At 45.4% G+C, this 20,337-nt stretch overlaps 1 protein-coding gene across 1 annotated transcript in view; it reads left to right on the top strand.

Moving 5' to 3' along the window:
* Positions 1-17,749, top strand: part of ABCC12 (ATP binding cassette subfamily C member 12) — an 85,244-nt gene extending 67,495 nt beyond the window's left edge. The window contains exons 21-29 of the mRNA XM_037816090.1: positions 3,378-3,515; positions 6,032-6,188; positions 10,506-10,595; positions 12,277-12,466; positions 12,917-13,076; positions 14,188-14,266; positions 15,314-15,427; positions 16,890-17,054; positions 17,165-17,749. Coding sequence (XP_037672018.1) covers positions 3,378-3,515; positions 6,032-6,188; positions 10,506-10,595; positions 12,277-12,466; positions 12,917-13,076; positions 14,188-14,266; positions 15,314-15,427; positions 16,890-17,054; positions 17,165-17,257 — 1,186 coding nt within the window. The 3' untranslated portion in view covers positions 17,258-17,749. The remainder of the gene's footprint in view (positions 1-3,377; positions 3,516-6,031; positions 6,189-10,505; positions 10,596-12,276; positions 12,467-12,916; positions 13,077-14,187; positions 14,267-15,313; positions 15,428-16,889; positions 17,055-17,164) is intronic.
* The last annotated feature ends 2,588 nt before the right edge of the window (positions 17,750-20,337 follow it).

Genomic DNA, 20,337 nt, shown 5'->3' with positions numbered 1-20,337 from the left:
CGTGGGGCTTAAATTTAACATCTGAAATCTGTAACAATCTTGTTTTTCTTTGATACCAACTTAACTTCAATATGACACATAACTATGTTCCTATACTCCTCCATTCCCCCACCTTTATGTAGTTCTTGTCAAAAATTACATATTTTACATTGAGTCCAAAACCACTGATTTATCATTACAGGTTATGTATTTTAGATCCTGTAGGAAGTAAATAGTGGAGTTACAAATCAAAAATACAGTAGTATTGGTATTTATATTTACCATGTGATCTTTAGTGGTACCCTTTATTTCTTCATGTAGTTTCAGTCAATTGTTTAGTGTCCCTTCCTTTCAGCCTGCACAAGTCCCTTTAGCATTTCTTATAGGACTGATCTACTGGTGGTGAAGTCCCTCAGCTTTTTTCTCTGTCAGTAGGGCTCCCTTTAGTATCTGAAGTAGGGCAGGTCTTTTATTAGCTAATTCTCTCAGCATTTGTTTGTCTGTGAAAAATTTAAGCTCTCCCTCAAATTTGAAGGAGAGTTTTGCTGGATAGAATACTTTATCTATTCTTGGTTGGAAATTTTTCTCACTCAGAATTTTAAATATATCGTGCCACTGCCTTCTCGCCTCCATGGTGGCTGCTGAGTAGTCACAACTTAGTCTTATGTTGTTTCCTTTGTATGTGGTGAATTGCTTTTCTCTTGCTGTTTTCAGAACTTGCTCCTTCAATATTTGAGAGTCTGATCAGAATATGTCTCGGAGTGGGTTTATTTGGATTTATTCTATTTGGAGTTCGCTGGGCATTTATGCTTTGTGTATTTATATTGTGTAGAAGGTTTGGGAAGTTTTCCCCAACAATTTCTTTGAATACTCTTTCTAGACCTTTACCCTTCTCTTCCCCTTCTGGGACACCAATGAGTCTTAAGTTTGGACGTTTTATCTATCCTATCCCTGAGATCCATTTCGATTTTTTCGATTTTTTTTCTCCATTCTTTCTTTTGTTCTTTCATTTTCTGTTCTGTGGATTTCTAGGACACTGAGATATTGTTCAGCTTCCTCTAGTCTTGTATTGTGAATATCCAGAGTCTTTTTAATTTGGCCAAGTTTCTTTTATTTCCATAAGATCTTCTATTTTTTTATTTACTCTTGCAATTTCTTCTTTATGCTCTTCTAGGGTCTTCTTTATGTCCTTTATATCCTGTGCCATGCTCTTCTTCATGTTCTTTATATCCTGAGCCATGCTCTTGTTGCCTGTCTGTAATTCTTTGATTAATTGTGCCAAGTACTGTGTGTCTTCTGATCTTTTGATTTGGGTGTTTGGGTTTGGGTTCTCCATAACATCTGGTTTTGTCATATGCTTTAGGATTTTCTGTTGTTTTTTGGCCTCTTGGCATTTGCTTTACTTGATCCCTAATTTGTCAGATCTACAGCTTGGTGGCGTACACTTTCTCTAACTAACCAGCAGATGGCGTCCATGAGTCACCTATTCCCCTTGAGTCAGTTCTCCTCCGCTTTGTCTTTGTGGTGTGTGGGGGTCTGATTCTTGTGGGGTCCAATTGGTGCACCAAGTTTGGGTGTGTTGCTGGTGCTGTCTGCCCTGAATGTGGGGCGTGTGTCTGGGTGGTTAGGGAGGGAGGGCAGCTTTAATAATCAAATGTCCCAGGTGTTCCCAGAGATTTAAGGCTGTTGCGGGAGCCTAAGCCTTCATTTCAGTCTCACCACAGATTGTCTCTGCTCTGATCCACAAGTCCTTGGTATTAGCTTAGGGTCCCTGGGATTTCCGAGCGGTTCCCCCTTCCCAGCTGTGTTCTTCCAGGAGCTCTGCTGAGGGAGGGCTGTGCCACGTCACAAGTGCCTGCCGGCCCGCAGGGGAAGCCCTGGGTGGCTGGGCCATGCAGGGGCGCTCCCAGCCTGCTTCAAAGAAGGTTGAATGGGATGTGTTAACCTCCCCCTTTATGCACAGCTCCGCCCTCCCAGCTCCGGGACAGTCAGCCGTGGTTGTATTAAAGGCCACTGTCGACAGCTGATATTGTGGCTTGTGTGCAGTGCTGTGGGAAAGATTCCCTGTCACACTGGGTTTCTTGATGTGGCTCTGGGCTGTGGGTCTGGCCCCAGGCAGGATTGTCCCCTGCCCGCTGGGGAGATCGCTGCAAGGAATGTGGTTTTTTTCTCCTTTTGGCTGTCCTCTGTTCCTCTGGTCTTGAAATAATCAGCAGTGGGTGTGGGAAGGGGTATCCTCCATGCCAGACACCGTGGCATTAGCCCAGCCCACTCCTGCCATGCTTCACTGTGTGGCTCTCCCCATCATATCTGCAGCCACTCCCAGGCTTTTTTTTTTAAAGAACTAGTCCATCTCCAAATGCCAGCCCACCATTTCCCCACACTGCAGCGCGGCCACAGGACTTTCAGCCGGCTCACTCACTCATTTCAGAATACAGGCTCCTGGTTTCACCAAATGCACATCCCCTGTGGATTTTGCAGACCTTGCCTGGCTGGCGCATCACTGGAAGTGGAGTTCTGGGTCACTTTCTGGTTTTTATCTAGTATTTTTCACAGAGGTGTTTTTTTGTCCTATCTCACCTAGCTGCCATCTTAGGTTCCCTGGTGTTCATTTTTATAAACCCTGCATTTGTCTGATCATTATTCCTGTTTGTTCCCTTGTTTATGATGTCAATTTACACAGCAACATTTCCCCTGCTCTGTGCTGTACCCCCATCTTTTGCTATAAAGACAAGTCAGAGCAGGGCTGAATTATCCAAATGCGTCCCACTCACTTGAGCTCTGAACTGATGAGGTTTTTCCCTCTCTCCTCTGGAGGTCAGATTAGGTTAGTTCTCACAGGCCGGCCTGCCAATGACTGCATCCTGGAGCTTCAGCACACAGGGGAGTTGCCTCCTATGGAGGGATCAGTTCTAAAATCAGCTCCTTAGGCTAGAGCGATTTTTGGTCAAAATTATCTTTGACCTTGGCAGCTGACACACAGGTTTTTTTCCCCCAGAGTTGGAACAGCTCATTTTTTCTTTCATTGGGCACCAAAAGGTGGTTGCCTTGTAATTAGGGGCTGCGCTGTACGGAGAATTCTTATCTTCATGCACTAGAGTCACATTATGCATAAAGACATTTATGCTCCGAGAAGCATGCAGAACTGAGACCCGAGGAAGGAACGGCAGACTCCCACTTCTCAGACCTTCCTTCCTCCTCCTCCCTGCCTGTCCCTCACACTGCTGCTGCCTTGCCCCATCTAGAGAAGACAGAGGGCCAACTCATTCTCCAAGTCAGGTGTTGTAAGTCCCTGACTGAGGCTTGCATGAGGGTGTAGTCAAATCTGCATGTGCCCGGTGTGAGCCCACTGAGACCACACTCGGTGGTCCTCTTGACCCCTCTTGGTTTCTCTACAGTGTCTTCCACAGAGGAGTCCAGGAGCTCAAGAAGGTGGAGAACATCAGCCGATCCCCCTGGTTCTCCCACATCACCTCCTCCGTGCAGGGTCTGGGCATCATTCACGCCTACAACAAAAGGGAGGATTGTGTCAACAAGTGAGTCCTGTGCGGGGTCCTGACCCACTGCCCCCGCCCCACCTCCCACTCCAGGCCCTGCCACTACCGGGAGGTCACAGGAGCAAATGGCTTCTCTGGCTCTGACACGAAAGGCTGGGTTTCTGGTGGAATTGAGGAGGAACGCTCTACAACACTTGGCTCTTCTTCCACACATCTGGGGCGCTCAATCTGTGACAACCTTAGCATGTGAGTTTACATTTTACTTTTCTCTATAAAGGTAAAATGTGCTCAATTCAGGAAAATATGGGAAAGCACAAAAAAGAAGGGGAAAAAAAAATTGCTCATTGGCTCCAAGTCCAAACTCTGATAATATTTTCATATATTTCCTTTCTGTATTTTTTTTTTCTATTCATAGGGGTTTCCTAAGTATTTATAATCATTTTTCTCTTGCTTTTTTAAAAAATGACATTTCAGGAGCACTCAAAGAGGATTTTTATGTTATTTCATTTTTTTTTTTATTTTAAAGGCTGCATTACATTCTACTTAGCAGGTAGACCAGTTTCCTCCTCTTTAAAATGTGGAGACTAAAGAGTCTTCTGCTCCAAAATTCTAAAATGCCATATAAATATGTCAATCACAGTAGGCTCACTGCTGTGACAAACAGCCTCACATCTTAAGGGCTTAACATAATAAATGCTTATTCTTTCTGAAGTCACAGTTAATTGAAGATCCATGGAGTGGGGGCAGGGTTCCGCTCTATACTCAGGTCCACAGCCTATTCATCTGAGGGCTTTGCCATACCCTAGGGCCTTGGAGTCTTCTCCAAGAACCCTCTGTGTGTAGCTGGGGGATAAGGGCTGAGAGGAAGTGGAGGGCCACATGGGGAACCTTCTGGGATAGACCTTTTGGAGACGTTCACCACTTCTGAGCATTCATTGGCCAAAGTTCAGTCACGTGGGCTCATGTAGCTGCAAGGGAGCTTGGGAAATGTAGTCCAGCTGAATTCATAGAGGGAAAAAAATGGAGATTGGTGAATCTGTAGCAGTTTCTGCCACACAAAGTTCTTACTTTTCTATCTTTTCCTTCCTTAGAAAGCTAACACACATTTCAATGCTTGTGTCTAATTCTTTCACTCACTCTTCCCCCACTTTGCCACCCAGGATCCCAATATAGATTTGGTGTCACAGCTCCATTTTTAGTTCAATCAGCAGCTAGTCCTGTTAACAGCTTGACCTGAGCATCATGCGTTGAGTCCTGCATCCACACGTAGACTGTTCCCATGTCCTGGTCATGAGGAAAACGCTCCTGTAAATGGAGACATCAGTCAGCTAAACACACTCAAGCTTTGTCTCCCTGCAGATTCTCCTCTGGTTTTTCTAAGAGAACCCTACAGAAATTTGGGCTTTTTCAAATAACTTGCTGTCCTGACGTAGGGTTTCCCGAAGGTTTGGGCTTCTGGCATTTATTGCTTTTGCAACTAGACAAAAATGCTACAGCATTGAAAACAAGGTTTGAGGTCAAATTCCAATTTGATCCCATCTAGTGATTTTGTTTCTGCACAATCTAACCAACCACACAGATTAAGAATGCAGATGACTTCTAAGTCACTTAAGCTGTCAGTTGAATTTGTAGGCTTTATAGCTACATGATAGCTACATCATGGTGTCTGGAAGAATATTTTGACTAAGCTCTGGGGAGAATAACTTAGAATAAAAAGATGAAGGAGGAGGGTGCAGCAGAACCCAAGATGGCTGGTCAGAGGAGCTTCCTGACAGAATACTTTGGGGAATTTTAGAACACAGTGTCCCAGTAATGGCTGATGGCACTCATCACTGTGCCTAAGTCAGCTTCCCTCAGCCCTCCCAACTCCGGACTGCAGGCTCTGGCAGGATCTGCCTTCCACATATTTGGTGGGGCAAGGAACTTGGGGAGTAGCCCTGGCTCCCTCTCCCCTGGCTGTCATCTTTTGGCAGCCCTCTCCTGTGCTCTTCTCCACTTGGCAAGCCCTTTGGTTTAGTGGACATGTAGCAGGGGGAGAAGATGTCAGCTCCCTCTTCTTGAAGGCACTCAGCTCGAAGAGCAATTACCTCAACTCTTCTCTCTCTGTTTTGGGGAGGGGAAACGGTCAAACACTCTCCCTTTCCTCCTCTACCATCACAAACACTAACTCTCCCTAAAGGTGACCACCTCCACCCCTTTTTTATAGATCAAGGGGGCCAGTTTTCAACTCTAGAAGGTCTTTGGGGGTGGCTGACTCCTTAGCACCTTGTGTTCTCAGAGTTGCCAATTCTGGAAAAAGCAGAAAGAGCCCACTCAGCACCATACTATACTGCCACCTGGAATTTCTCAAAATATGTGCAAGTCAAAGATTTCTGTGATTTGTATGGTCATAGATTTTAAAGAACCTGGGATATAGGTTCATTTTTTGCAAGGGTTTACTATGGTGGATTTCCCCCTTGCCCCCAGTAGGTCTAACTCTAAATCTATAGAAGCACAACCTATTTTATCTGATTTCTTAATTTTAGGTTTAAGATGCTAAATGACGAAAACTCCAGCCACCTCCTCTACTTTAACTGTGCTCTCAGGTGGTTTGCTCTGAGAATGGACATCCTCATGAACATCGTCACCTTCATTGTGGCCTTGTTGGTGACCCTGAGTTTCTCTTCAATCAGTGCTTCATCCAAAGGCTTGTCACTGTCTTACATCATCCAGGTAACACCCAGTGCAAGGCTGGGCGAGGCTTAGAGGCTCTGACACACAGAATGCATTAGGGAGGATGCTTTTGGACAGGAATGAAAGGAAAGCCAATTCAGAAGGGTTTAAACAATAAAAAGAACTTAGTGGCTCACATTGTTAAAAAGCGGTGGGTATGTGGACTTCAGGCATGGTCTGATCATGGCTCCAACTCCATTTCTTGATGATGCTCTTGGCTTTGTCCTCCTTCTGTGATGGCTTCATTCTTAGGCCGGCTTCCCTTGTGATTATACACTAGTGACCCATGGTATCTGGGTGTGTAACAGTGAGAAAGCAGGATGAAAGCATTTCCTACCCTAGCCACTGAGCAAAAGTCCTAACCTTCTCTCTTATTGGATTAAATTAGGCATCCCAGAACTAATTAGTGGTTTGATGGGATTAGGTCAAGGGGTGGAGTCACACATTCCCCACCTCCGAGTCACACAGCTGCCCCACAATGGGGAGAGTGGAATGAATGCTGGAGAGGCAATATTCACGGCAAATAATTACTGATTTCTTTTTGTTGGTTGCTTTGTTTATTTTGTATAATAGCAATAATAAGCTTACTCATGGCATTTACAATGCTTTAGGCACTGCTCTAAGTTCTTCACGTAAATTAGTTCATTTAATCCTTACAACAACCCTGTAAGAGAGGTGCTGCCCATAATGCCCATTTTATCGATGAGGAAACTGAGGCACAGAAAGACTCACCCAGAAAGACCTGCTATGTGTTAAAGCCAGGGGTTGAACCCAGGCCATTTGGGTCTGATTCTCTCATCTGAATCTTGTTGCTTGGTATTTGGCTCATGTATTTCTCTTTGTAAGCTTTTCCAATGATGTCCTTATCTTTGGTGTACTGAAATTACAGGACAATGCATCTGGGGTGTGCCTTTTTTCATTTATTCTGTCTAGTGCTTGTGGGTTCTTTCAGATTAATATCAGATCTCTCCTTGGCGCGGAGAAATTTCTCCCTTTCCTCCTTCATTTTGATGATTTCCTCCTGTCTTTTTCTCTGTTTTCTCTTTCTGTGACTCATATTGGTCATGTATTGGATTTCTTGCATCAATCTTGTTTCTTTTTTATCTCAAAGTTTCCATTTTGTTGTCTTTTCATCTTTATTCTTGGAATTTTCCAAAACTTTTGCCATTCAACCGTTTTTTTGAATTTTAACTTTGACAATCATATATTCATGTATTTAATTTCCAAAAGATCTTTCTTATTCTCTCAGTATTTTTAAAAAAGAGTCCTTTTTAATGATTGTAATATATTTTTGAATCTCTCTGAGAATACTGAGTAATTTTTTTCCTTTCTTTTAAACTCTTCTCTTCCTTCTCGTATCTATTTTTTTTTTTCAGGTCAGCTTTTCTGTTTGTTTATCTAGTCCTTGCCACTGGTTTTGCTCATATGCCTTTTGATCTGTTTGTATTTAAGAATAGGGTGCTGGGTTGGATTTTCAGGGTTTCTTCTGCCTTTGTGTATGCCTTGCTGATCTCACCTGATGGGAAGCTTTACATTGTGGGTGGATGGGTAGGTGGGGCTGGTCCACAGGTCCACAGGCTGGCTTTGTCTCAGGAAAGCAGACAGGGAGTTGTCCTTTAGGTGATCCCAATGCAAGATTTAAAGGAGTTTTCTCTAGGGTACTAGCATTTATTCTGGGATCTCCAATTATCCCAGGCAGCTATTCAATTTTTTTTTTTTAATATGAAAGTGTGTGTGTGTGTGTGTTTAGCCTGGGGGTAAAGTGTCCCAACTATCTCTGGATGGGACAAAGAAGAGGAAAGAGGAATAAATGTATCTGAAAGGAGTAGCTTTCTGTAGGCAGACTCAGTGTCAGCATCTTTGTGGGTGCCCTTCTCCCCTAGGACCTCTGGGTTCTGCCCCGTGGAAGTGTCCTTAAGCACCCGTGGCACACTCCGCTTCCATTCTATCAAAGGCTTTCATTTCCATCTTCCGGAAATGTGCCAAACTTTCTCATTCACTGGTATCTCTCCTTCACCCCCTTGCTGTTAAAGGTCTTTTCTTTTCTGAAAATTCCTCTGATACCATTTTAATGGCATGTTGGGAAGGAAAAGGAACAAAAATACGTTCCCAGTATTTTATTTTAAGTGAGAAAAAGTGAACTTTCCTTGGGTGGCCCCTTTCCCCATTGATGGATGTTTTCATTTGCTCCTGCCTAGTAAAATATAAAACACAAGATGTTGAATAGCTCGCCTCAATTGGTTCAAGTCAAACAGCTTTTGACAACCAAGGTCATGCATTTGGGGGATGCGATACTATCAGCTTTCCATGAGATTATTTTCAAACATTCCTGTATGGTGGGAAAAAATGTGCACATATTGAGGTCTGAAGGAATATTTCCTCTCCAGCTGGCTTTATGGCTTTATTGAGTGTTAGCCCCCTTTGGAGAACACAGAATCCAAATGACTAAGCTTGACTTGAGAATAGAGGAGACTCCCTAGATGGGTGAGAAATTGGAGTGAAATCCCACAGAGCAGAGAGTGAGTGCAAAGTAACCTCACATAACATCACAGTCCAGTCAATGAGCGCCCACTGGGGCCAACACCGTGCCAGTGCAGGAATTCCAGGCCTGTGGGAATTGACATTTGGGCCAGATCATCCTTGTGGGGGGCTGTCCTGTGCACTGTGGGGTGCTTATCAGCAACTCTGGACTCTACCCACTAGAAAGTAGACTAGATAGTTGGTCATGACAATCAAAAGTAGCTCCAGACCTTGCTAAATGGCCCCTGGGGGCATCATCACCCCTGGTTGAGAAACACAGCTCAATGGGAATCGGGAAGCCCCTGGCCTGCTGCAAGCAGGGAGTTAGCAAGGAAGACCTGCTGAAGGAAGTTCTGTGAGGGATCTTTACAAGGTCCTCCAGGGCCTGGGCCCATGCCTCTCTCTACCTCGCTCCCTCTGCTTGGGTCACACTGCCTCCCTTCCTGTTAAGCTCATTCCCTGCTATCCAGAGTTTCCTTACCCCCAGCTTTGCATGGCAGACTCATCATGGATGCCTCAGCTGAAACGTTGTCTTCTCACCATCTTCCCCAACTACCCTAACTAAGGGCCCTGCCAGCACCCAGCCACTCTCTCACACCACTCTGCACTCTTTACGTTCTTCTCATTCCCTGGAACTGCCTTGCCTGTAGTTTTTGTGTGTCTTGTCCTACCAGTTCATTAGAATGTAAGTTCTGGGAGGACACTTCCAGAGAAGCCAGCCCCTCATGCAGTGCTTGGCCCTTGGTAATGGCTCACTGCATGTAATGAAGGAAGACCTGGTCCTGCCTAACGAAAGGAGACCTGGTCCTGCCTCTAGCCCACTTTGTGACTGGGACAGGTGCTGCTGATGCCCTGTCCGTTTGCCCTCAGCACTCACTGGTCCAAGGCAGGCCAACTGACTCCCTCCTGCCACAGGAGGGTGCCCTGTCCCAGCCCAGGGCAGACTGGGGGTGTGGGGCAGTCCTCAGTCCTGGGACAGACCCCAGCAACAGCTGGGGAGAGTTAGTGCATATACACCCCAATGCACCCACTCTCACATGGGGCGACTCAGGTATGTCCCACAGAGTTTCCCAGGGGTCCCCAGTGGGATTGAGCCTTGGATATCATTGGCCTTAACCTGCTCATCAAGGTACCCTGTGTTGTCTACCTTCTCTTTCCCCATCCCCTGCTGGTACTTCCATGGTTCACCACCCTAATAAATTACTTGAATTCAAATCTCAGGGTTGGCTTCTGGGGCATCCCAGCCCAAGGTTGTTGGGACCTTATAGTAAGCCATGTCCCCTGGACTGAGTCTTGGTTTTCTCATGTCTGAAGTGAGTAGTTGGGCTTGATGGTTTTCTGGTCAGCCCCAGATCTGGTGTCCTGTGGTGACTGGGTTCTCCGGTGGGTAGAGGGGTAGAGTGCGGACGTGCAGGAGCCTGCCAGGTGGCAGGTGAGTGGCTCCTGGGAGAATTCCCACTTGGGCACAGCTCCCCACTGCTCAAATGTGGAGGCTTGGGAAGGAGTTAGTGCTGTTGGGGGATGGGGACGTGGGTGGTTGGATTCTTACCATCTGGAGTGTCAGGGGAAAATGTAATTACCATTTGTTTCTAAATACAAAGGAAGTGTTTAAAGGCAAAACACACCAACAGGAATATCTTTACTTCTGGGTGCTTGGCTGGGAGTGCAGGCTGCCTCTTCGAGTGGATTGGGCAAGACAGGGCAGGGGCAATTTACAAGGGTTGCCCCAGAAAGGGGACGCAGCAAAATCCAAAGGAGGAAATCCTATAACTGTGGCTGTTTCTTTCTTTAAAATAGCTAAGTGGACTGCTCCAAGTGTGTGTGAGAACAGGGACGGAGACCCAGGCCAAATTCACCTCCGTGGAGCTGCTGAGGGAGTACATTTCGGTGAGATATTAGAGTGTGAAAGAGGAGGGCAAGTTAACTGGGGCAGCACTCAGGCAATGTTTGATCTTTTTAGATGTGAAACGGATCTTTTAAGAAAAGGAAATCTGAGTACCTCATTTTTCTTAAAAGGAATGCAACCTAAGATCCTTGATTTTGAAAATAAGCTTTTGTTTTTAAAAAAGTCTTCAAGGGCAGTGTCTGTACACTGAAAAGATAATTCAATGGCTTACTTTGGTCTCCAGAAATTAATATTTGATGATTAAAGTTGTAAATTTTTAAAAAATCGAACTGTTCTTTAAAATCTTTTATGCTCAGCTTACAAATCCTGTTATTTTTTTGAAGCAAAGTCTGGCCAATTTTAGCAATCACTTTTAAGGGCCTTTGAATAATGTTTTGCTCCATTTACAAACTTAATTAAATACTTATAAACATTTTAAGCTGCATTTTAAAATTTAATACATTCAATTTCCTTTTTAAGTACCTCGATTATCTGATTTAACAAACAGCCTTACCTGAGGTTGTATAAATCTAATAAACGTATAAATATAGTGAGCTTTAAGTTCTCATAAATGTTCCAACACTGTGTATAACAATAAGATTTGGGCTTAAAATCATGTTTAAATCAATTATTCAATTATACATTTAAATTTGAATCACAATAGCAACTTCTGTTAATATTACGAATACTTACATCACCACATATAAAGATTCCTTAAACTAAAAATATTACTGTTACAGTTTTGCTTCTCTTCAATATTTTTATTCTTAATTCTAAATCTTCTCAGGGTTAAAAATGCACACTCTTCAGGGATACAATTATTTTCTCAGCTAACTGAGGTTGCTTATGGACCAGAAGTTTGAGCCCTATTTCCTGTCGCTAACAAGGACTTCATGACTTAGGGGGGAGTTGGTGTTGAAACCCAGCCAAGCTTCTGCACTCCATGATTAGACTTTGCATTTCCTGGGATCTTAGGAAATGGGGATGTCTTTTCTACATAACTCTGAAGACCTCTGGACTTGACACCCTGCATTCTTGTCATCTTCCTGCTTCTAGCAACATGGTGACCCTTACAGATGTTGAAATGACACCTAACTGAACTGTGCAACTCTCAGTCTTGGTTGGGATTCACGCCCCAGCTTCAGGGTCACACTGCTGACACTTGCCCAGGTCCACAAGTCATGATGTGACCTGTCCCTTGCTTATTCCTCTAAGTCATCTGTCTCTTTATTTGCTCAGCTCCAGCCATGCTACTTTTCTTTCTAGTTCTCAGCTTGCCCTAGCTTGTTCTGGCCTCAGGCCTTTGCACTTGCTGTCCCCGCTGCCTGGAAAGCTCTGGCCTTAAATCTTGTTGCTGGCATTTTCTGAGCATTCCAGGTCTCAGCTCAAATGTCACCTCCTCACAGTAGCTTTCCTTGACCCTCAAGTTACTTTTCCTCCTGCCCCCCCCCCACACAAGCCATGCTCTATTTTAATATCCTGTCTTATTGTCTTCATTTCCAAAGTTTTTCCTGTTTATTATCTTACTTCCCCACTGGAATGTGAGTTCCTTGAATGAAGGGTCCTTATTGGTCTAGTTCACCGCCACGCACTCCAGTTCCTAGGATGGTGTGAAACAAAATGAATTAAGTGGATAGAAAAGTCAATGGCTATTGACCCGCCGTTGGTTATTCTGCTCTTCAGACCTGTGTTCCGGAAAGCACGCGCCCCGTCAAAGTGGGCACCTGCCTCAAGGACTGGCCCAGCCGTGGGGAGATAACTTTCAAAGACTATCAGATGAGATACAGAGACAACACTCCCCTTGTTCTTGATGGCCTGAACTTGAACATCCAAAGTGGGCAGACAGTTGGGATTGTCGGAAGAACGGGTTCCGGTGAGGACAAGCTCTCATTTTGTTCCTTTCATGATGTTTTCTTGGAATTTCCCCTGGCCGTGCGAGTTAAGCCACACTAGAGAGTGATGCACAGGTGTGGTGGATTGGATGGTTTTCCTCCCCTCAACTCTCTTTACTGTAAATTAGGATTTCAGGTGGAATAGGTGTGTCGAATTGGAAGCAAACACGGATTGGTTTTTGAATTAATTAAATGGGACTCATTCCTGCTCAGCAAGGACCAGAGGATGTCGTGTATTAATGGCCTGTGCAGTGGCGGGCAGTTAACTGTGCTAGGGCTGCGGGTCACCCCATACGGTGAGGGTTTGTGTCTGCACAGCCATCCTCATAGAGCCATTTGCATAATATTAAAAATTCCCTTAATTAAATGCTTGGATATGATGTTAGTACAAACTGGTGTTTGATTGGTTGTTTTTGCTCGTGTTGTTCCAGGAAAGTCATCGTTAGGAATGGCCTTGTTTCGTCTGGTGGAGCCCGCCGGCGGGACCATCTTCATTGATGAGGTGGATATCTGCACTATCGGCTTGGAAGACCTCAGAACCAAGCTGACTGTGATCCCTCAGGACCCTGTCCTGTTTGTAGGTACGGTAAGGTAGCTGTTTTTGATCATTGCACATTCCTATTTTTGGATAGTGAAATCAGATGGACCAGGAATTTGTGGAGCCCCCCCCCACCCCTGCCCCCAGCGTGGCTGGCCTGGGAAACAGCAGCTCCAGTGCACGCGAGCACTGCTGGTCGCTGGTTCTGAGTGAAACCTTAGGAGGAGCTGAGGGCTATGCCCTGAGCATTACCAGCATTTTATAAATCCCATTATTAATAAATGATAAGCAAGATGCTTATATGGAGGTGAACAGATACCTGGGTCCCACCATCCCATCAAGCTTAGCAATGACCACTCTCAATAGTGCCCCAGTTGGCCCAATAAAATAGTCACTCTACTTATGGACCCACTCTTTGGGAAGTACATTAATTTATTCCCTTTGAGGAGTGAGCAGAAGCTGTTGCAACTTCTGTGGGGCCCAAGGGGAACATTACAGAGTCAAATTAAACTTGAAAATCCCACAGGAAGGTGTTACCCTGGAGTCCAGCCTGGAGTTTCTCAATTAGTCGAGTGCAGCGGCCATTCCTCTAATGAGAGGGACATTTCTCCCGTTAAGCAGCAAGCAATGTAGGGGGACTGTATTTAAAGGTCATTGTTTGAAAGGCACATTCTACATCTTGAAACACTAGAGTCACATGCTGCATGTGAGAGGCTGGCCCTCTTCCAGGCCCTGGGAGCCACAAGCTAACCTTTTGACTCTCAAAAGTTCATGCTGAAGGCAGAGTGAATGGAAGAGCAGATTTAATTGTACCCCACTTTCTCTGCCAAGAGCAAAGGAGATGAATTTGTAGAAGGTAAAATTGACTCTGCTGCATGTGCCTCCCGAAAGGCCCAGATGTGTCTTCCTCGCTTGACCCTCGGAGCCCAGTTTCACATTTCCCTGCCCACCTCACTGGTTTCTGCTTGGTGACGGGGTTGTGGGTCTTTGGTCTCATTGTCTGAGGTTGGTACGTAGTGAGCCATTGTCCTGGCCTAGGCACTGCTCTTGGAGCTGTGGCATCTTCATGTGCCACCAACACCTCTTCCCCATGTGCTGCAGAAAATGTGCTCACCATCCTCCCATCCTCAGAAGTCCAGCTCCCTCTCCTTTCCCTCACTGCAGGTACAACTTGGATCCATTTGAGAGTCACACCGACGAGATGCTCTGGCACGTTCTGGAGAGAACATTCATGAGAGACGCAGTAGGTTTCAGGGGCTGTCTGGGCGAATCAGTTTCCCAGCTCCCATGCCGGATCCCTGGTTTGGGCTTTAGTTAGGCAAACACCTGGCCCAGCACTTAACCAGGTTTGCTTGTGGGCACCACATAAGCCAGTGGAATATGCCCCTCATTTTACTCTTTATTTTTAAGAACAACAATAGGCAACATTTATTAGGCCTCTGGGATGATCCAGCCAAGAGCTCTACATGCATTATCTCATTCCAGCAGGATTACAAACCTCCGAGGCTAGTATTATTTCCCCCATTTTAGAACTGCAGAAGTTAAGGCTTGGAGTAGAGAATTGGCATATCCAGGCTAGTGAGTGGTAGAATAGAGACTTGAATCCATGATCTTAGTCTCTAGAGCAAAAGGAGTGCTCTGCTACTCTGCAAATGGCTTCATTTGCTTATCCGAATGTTGCCACGGAAAGGCCAAGGGGGTGAGGCACACTTCAGGAGTGGCAAGGATGGCTGGTTTGAGTAGACTGAACCATGTGTGAAATGGGATCCTGTCCTGTAAAAGCTCCAGCTCCAGCAACAGCTGGGTCAGCAGGTGAATGTGGACATCTCTGCACCTCTGGGGCACTCCACTATGTCTTGGTACCAAGGCGAACATCTCCCAAAGACACTTTGACTTGTCAGCCTGGAACAAGTCAGACCCTATCTTACCTTCCTTGATTGCCAGAAATCTCTCATCCCATCTCTATTTTGTCCCTGGAAATAGAGATCAGGAAAGCCATTTACACTTGTTTGTGTGCTTTCTGGAACCTACCTGCATCGTTTGTACTCTTTAGCAAGGTGTCTACAGGGTTCTGTGAGTCCTGCTGTGATTTTCAATAAGTAATGTCCACTTACTCCCTGGTCTTTCCCTGGTGACTCTACAATATTGAAATGACGGTTGTTTTGCATTTTCTTTTCCAGAGTAAAATAAAGCAAACTGGTAAATACAAGAGAAGGGGGCAACAATACAGAAGATGCAGGGCAATTTTATAGATCGTCAGAATAAATGTGGCATTTTCTGTGTTTTATAGATAATGAAACTCCCAGCAAAATTACAGGCAGAAGTCACAGAAAATGGAGAAAACTTCTCAGTAGGGGAACGCCAGCTGCTTTGTATGGCCCGAGCACTTCTCCGTAATTCAAAAGTAAGGAAACAGCACGCAAAATGGATTGGTCAAATTTTGGATATTTCCTGCGGCGCCACTCAATCCAGGAGGTGGAGCCATGCGGTTGTCTTTCAGCAAAGAGAGAGCAATTGGGCCACTTAAAAACCGATCACTTGTCCTCAAGACAAAGTTGTGAGGGGGTGAAAATTGAAAAATAACAGCCATTTCCAGCAGTAGCACCGTCCTCCCCTTGGGCTCCCGTGGGAGGTCTTGCTTAGGTAGTCTCTCTATTCTCTTATGTGGTTTAAGTTAGAAAAATCTGCCTCTTGCCTTTTTTTCCTTTGTCCCTGAATGATTCAAGCCTGATAAAAAGTACCCAGGATGCCAAAGAAGGCCATTGGAACATTAGGATATGAGAATTGTATAATTTATACTTATTTTTCACCGTGACTTAGGCATCCATGTGTGCTGGTTTCCAGGAAAGGATTGCTGTCGCCTTAGAAATCTGATTCTCTGGACTCTTGTGGAAGGTGTATCCCACTGTGTGTGTTCTCTGGATGTGCTAAGGGCAGGGAAAAGGGACCGTCCTGTATTTAGAGCCGACAGTGGCACTGGGTGTTGATGAGTGGTTTAATGGTGACTTACTCGTAATAAGGTGTTTTTACAGATGGGGAAATGGAGCCTCGGAGAAGTTAAGTAACTTAGCAAAGGTCAAGCGGCGTTAAGGGCTGAGCACAGGGCCTCAGACTTGCAAACCAGCACCGTGGTAGGTAGAATAATGGGCTCCCAAAGACATGTGCGGTGAGTATGTTACCTTCTGTGACAAAAGGGACTATGCAGATGTGATTAAGTTAAAGATCTTGAGACAGGAGGTTGTTTTGGATTATCTAGGTAGGCCCAATGTCATCACAGGGATCCTTATAAAGGGGAGGCTGGCGGTTCAGAGAAAGAGTACAAGATGTGACGACAATGAGCCAAAGCATGTGGGCAGCCTCTAGGAACTAGAAAACGCAAGGAATGGATTCTTGCCTGGAGTCTCCAGAACCTCCAGAAGGAATGTAGCCCTGACAACACCCTGATCTCAGGACTTCTGAAATCCAGAGGCATAAGATGAAAAATGGGCCCAGATTCAAGCCACTAAGTTTGTGGTAATTTGTTACAGCAGCAACAAGAGACTAATACAAGTCCCGTTTATATATCTCTTGTGATAATACAGTACCTGTAGGGGTGTTTTGTTCCTACCAGTTTGTAGGGTTCGAGTAAACCCCCTAAAAAGAGGAGTACACCACACACAACCTTGTTCCCCAGCAGGTCCTTTGAGTGAGATGGTGGTATAATGTGACTTATTTTCCTGTTCTTTCTCTAACTTCCTGATATGGATGCTTAGCTCACTACTTTTCAGGCTTTCTTCTTTTAAAATAAATACAACTAAGAATGTAAGTTTGCCTCTCAATGCTGCTTTGGCTTAGTATGACCTTTTATGGACTTCCTTCCTTGACAGATCATTCTCCTTGACGAGGCTACGGCCTCCATGGACTCCAAGACAGACACCCTTGTCCAGAGCACCATCAAGGACGCCTTCCGGGGCTGCACGGTGTTGACCATTGCCCATCGCTTAAACACGGTTCTCAACTGCAACCTAGTCCTGGTCATGGAAAACGGGAAGGTGGGGAAGCTCTCGTGGGCGTCATCTCCCCCAGGGAGCTCAGCTGCTTTGGGCTCATGGTGGGTGGAGATCTTTTCTGACAACTTCAGTTCTTCTCCTCTGACTTTCAGGTGGTTGAGTTTGACAAACCTGAAGACCTGGCGGAGAAGCCAGACTCTGCGTTTGCCATGTTGCTAGCAGCCGAAAACAAAATCCGGTTGTAAAGGTCCCGACTGAGGCCACATCGTGTGATTTGGGAAGAGGAGTGAGATGAGCAGGATGGGTCTGCAAGAGGCGGGGGAGACTCTCATTTCAGCAGACGGCCCTGATCCTCCACCCCTCCCACCCCATGGGGTCCAGGCTGAGCTGGGACAGAAATCATTTTCCCTGCCTTGCCCAGCACAGGCCATCTCACTTCTTGGTAGTCTTGGGGTTAGTTCTGGGTGGTGAACAGAGGCAGATGAAGCTAGTGGATTAAAAACTGCCTCTCACCTCCTAAAACCTCTGTGTCCCCACCAACACCACCTCAGTGCCTGAGAATGGGAACTTTGCAACTTTGGGTTGAAAACCTAACTTCAGAACAGGAAAATACTTAAGAGTGGAGTTTGTAAAGGTTTCTTTGCATTGTCATCAGAAGGGGAAAGCACAGGTTTCTATCTTGACCCTGTGACAGTAGGAAATACACAGATCTGTCGCATGAAAGATTGATTACAATGTTTGGCAAAAAAAGAAAAAAATTAACAAAAATCATATTATATGTTACATTTGATCTTTTAGAATTACCAGGAAAACAAAATGTTGGAGTTCCTTTACAAATGTCATTTTTATATCTTCTTTAATTGTCATTAAAATGCAGCACGAAAGTAAACTACTCTGAAATGTTGCCTGCAATTATTTTACAGAAGGTATTCTAATTTCTGTACTATTTGCTCTCATAGACCCTCACTGCTTTCTCCCTTGACTCAGTTACAACCCCATAGCATTTCCCAAATAAAGGGTTTTCTTTCCAGCCTCAAGGTTCACGATGACAGACACAGTAAAGATGTATTCCAAGTAGCTCTGGGAGTGAAGGCTGCCAATTCATGGTGATGTTTTAAAAAAATAGAAAATCCAACAGACACCTGTGCAGTACTTGCTGCGGGGCCATCTGCAGGTATGACTGTTGCTCATTCGTGAGTGCTGAAGGCCCCAGTGATGCTTCCTGGACCCTCCTTCCAGCCCCAGGCTGAGCTCTCGCTAGGGTGTAGGGCAGTGTTCGTCAGCCAAGCTTCCACTGGATGCCCCTTCCCCACTTACTTCTGAATCTTGGCCCCGTTACTCTCCCCATCCTTCCAAACGTGGAAGGAGATACAGTACCTGGCACGCGTGAGCACCCAAGACATGTCTGAGGCCTGAGCGAACGCACCATCTGTGAGTGCACTCAGCCACGGGCAGTGGGGAACCGAGGTGTATTTGCCCGTTAAGGACTCAAAGTGGAGAGGCTGAGATTTCCCGCTGTGAAGTCAATGACCCGCTTCTCAGGGCTGGGCTGGTGGGCCTTGCCTCTGTGGGGGATTGAGTCATGTCCCCCAGAAAAAGTACCTTCAGTTTCCAAACCCTGGTCCTGTGGGTGTGGATCCATTTGTAAACAGGACCCTAGAAGATGTTATTAGTTCAGGGGTGCCCAAACTGAATGAGGATGGGCCTTAATCCAACATGGCTGACATCCTTATGAGCAAAGGAAATTGGACACAGAGAAGTCACAGGAAGTAGCCAGAAGCTGGAAGTCAAAGCAACTTGGGATAGAAAGAAGACACTATCATGGGCACCATCACATGACAAAAAAGCTGATGATCAAGGATTGCCAACAGCCAGCCCCAGAACACCCCATCTTCGGGAAAAAGCATCTCCTTGCTGGGGTCTTAAACCTGTGACCCCACAAATTCCCGTCATTTTAGCCAACCCATTATATAGTCTTTGTTTTAACAGCTAGGAAACAAAAACAGCCTCCTCTACATCATCGTCCAGCTCTCTTCTGGCCAGGCCCTGGCAGGCAGCATTGTTGTTATTAATTAGCAACAAATTGTCTGTGAAGTGCTTCAGGCTCAGTTATGTACTGAAGGTAATTTTGAGGACAGGTGATCTAGAGGAAGGGTCAGTAGAGTTATAGCCTATTGACCAAATGCAGGCTGTCACCTGTTTTTATAAAGTTTTATTGAAACACAACCATGCTCATCTGTTAGCGTATTGTCTGCAGCTGCTCTCAGATTCCAATGAAGAGTTGCGTAGCAACAGAATGTGTGCCCCCAAAGCCAAAAATATTTACGATCAGACCCTTTACAGAACATGTGCTGACTTGTGGTGTAGACTTTGGCACATGATGCGATTCAGGTCAACGAGACATGAGATAAGAGGGAAGTGTGCTGGGATTGGGGGTGTGGGGTCCCCCCCATTGCTCACTCTGTGGTACCCCCCGTTGGGGGTTGAAGACAGATGGAAGAAGCACAGGTCTTTGCTTACGACAGTGAGCTGCTGATTTACCAACTCCGTGGTCACCTCACCTCTTGTCACGTGAGCGAGTGCATTTTCCATAGTGTTTAAGCCACCTTGAGTTGGGCTTGCTGTTCTTTACAGCCAAAAGCATTTTAAGTGATGCGGAAGACTCAGTGCTGTCTTCCTTCTTGGGAAAATGCTGATCCTAACCTGAGGACAAAAGGATCCCAATTCCCACCCAGGAAGGCATACTGACCTCCTCCAACTTAGATGTAGCACAAACGAACATTAAGTCACATCCAACCGAGGAGTAGTTTCTGGTCCTAGTTGTTTCCTGCCATTTACGATCATTTCCCTCCCCTCCCCTCTCTGCTGCCTGAGATGAGAAGGGCTCAGAACTCACAGATTTTATTCTTGCTATTTAAGTGAACAGATCTGAAATAGGCCCACAATTGTTGATAAAAATGTGAAATTGTCTTTGCTGAGAGTTGGAATCACTTTGGTCAGAAGAGCATGATTTAAAATGAATTGAAAAATGCAGGAGGTCAGTTTGGGGTCAGATGGACGATCAAAGAAATCACTTTTCTTTTGGCCCTGTGTAGAAGGTCACCTCTGGGTGAGGCTAAATTGGGCACCAAACCTTCAAGTATGCTGATTTCCACAGAGAGGTTCTGCCTGACTTCATGAGGTGCATGTGACATTGCTCCTGTGGAAAAGCGTTCCCTCCGGGTGAGGCTGAAATTAAAGGACCAAACAAAGTCTGCTTCCACTGTTTTAGCATAAAACATGGTGGCAGCCAGGCTGATCTTTGACCCTCAGTTCCAGAAGTCTC

The sequence above is a fragment of the Choloepus didactylus genome, chromosome 22 (assembly GCF_015220235.1).
Source record: "Choloepus didactylus isolate mChoDid1 chromosome 22, mChoDid1.pri, whole genome shotgun sequence".
Taxonomy (NCBI): Eukaryota; Metazoa; Chordata; class Mammalia; order Pilosa; family Megalonychidae; genus Choloepus; species Choloepus didactylus.
Note: the sequence above shows the minus strand (reverse complement) of the source record. Positions and strands in the feature narration are given on the sequence as shown.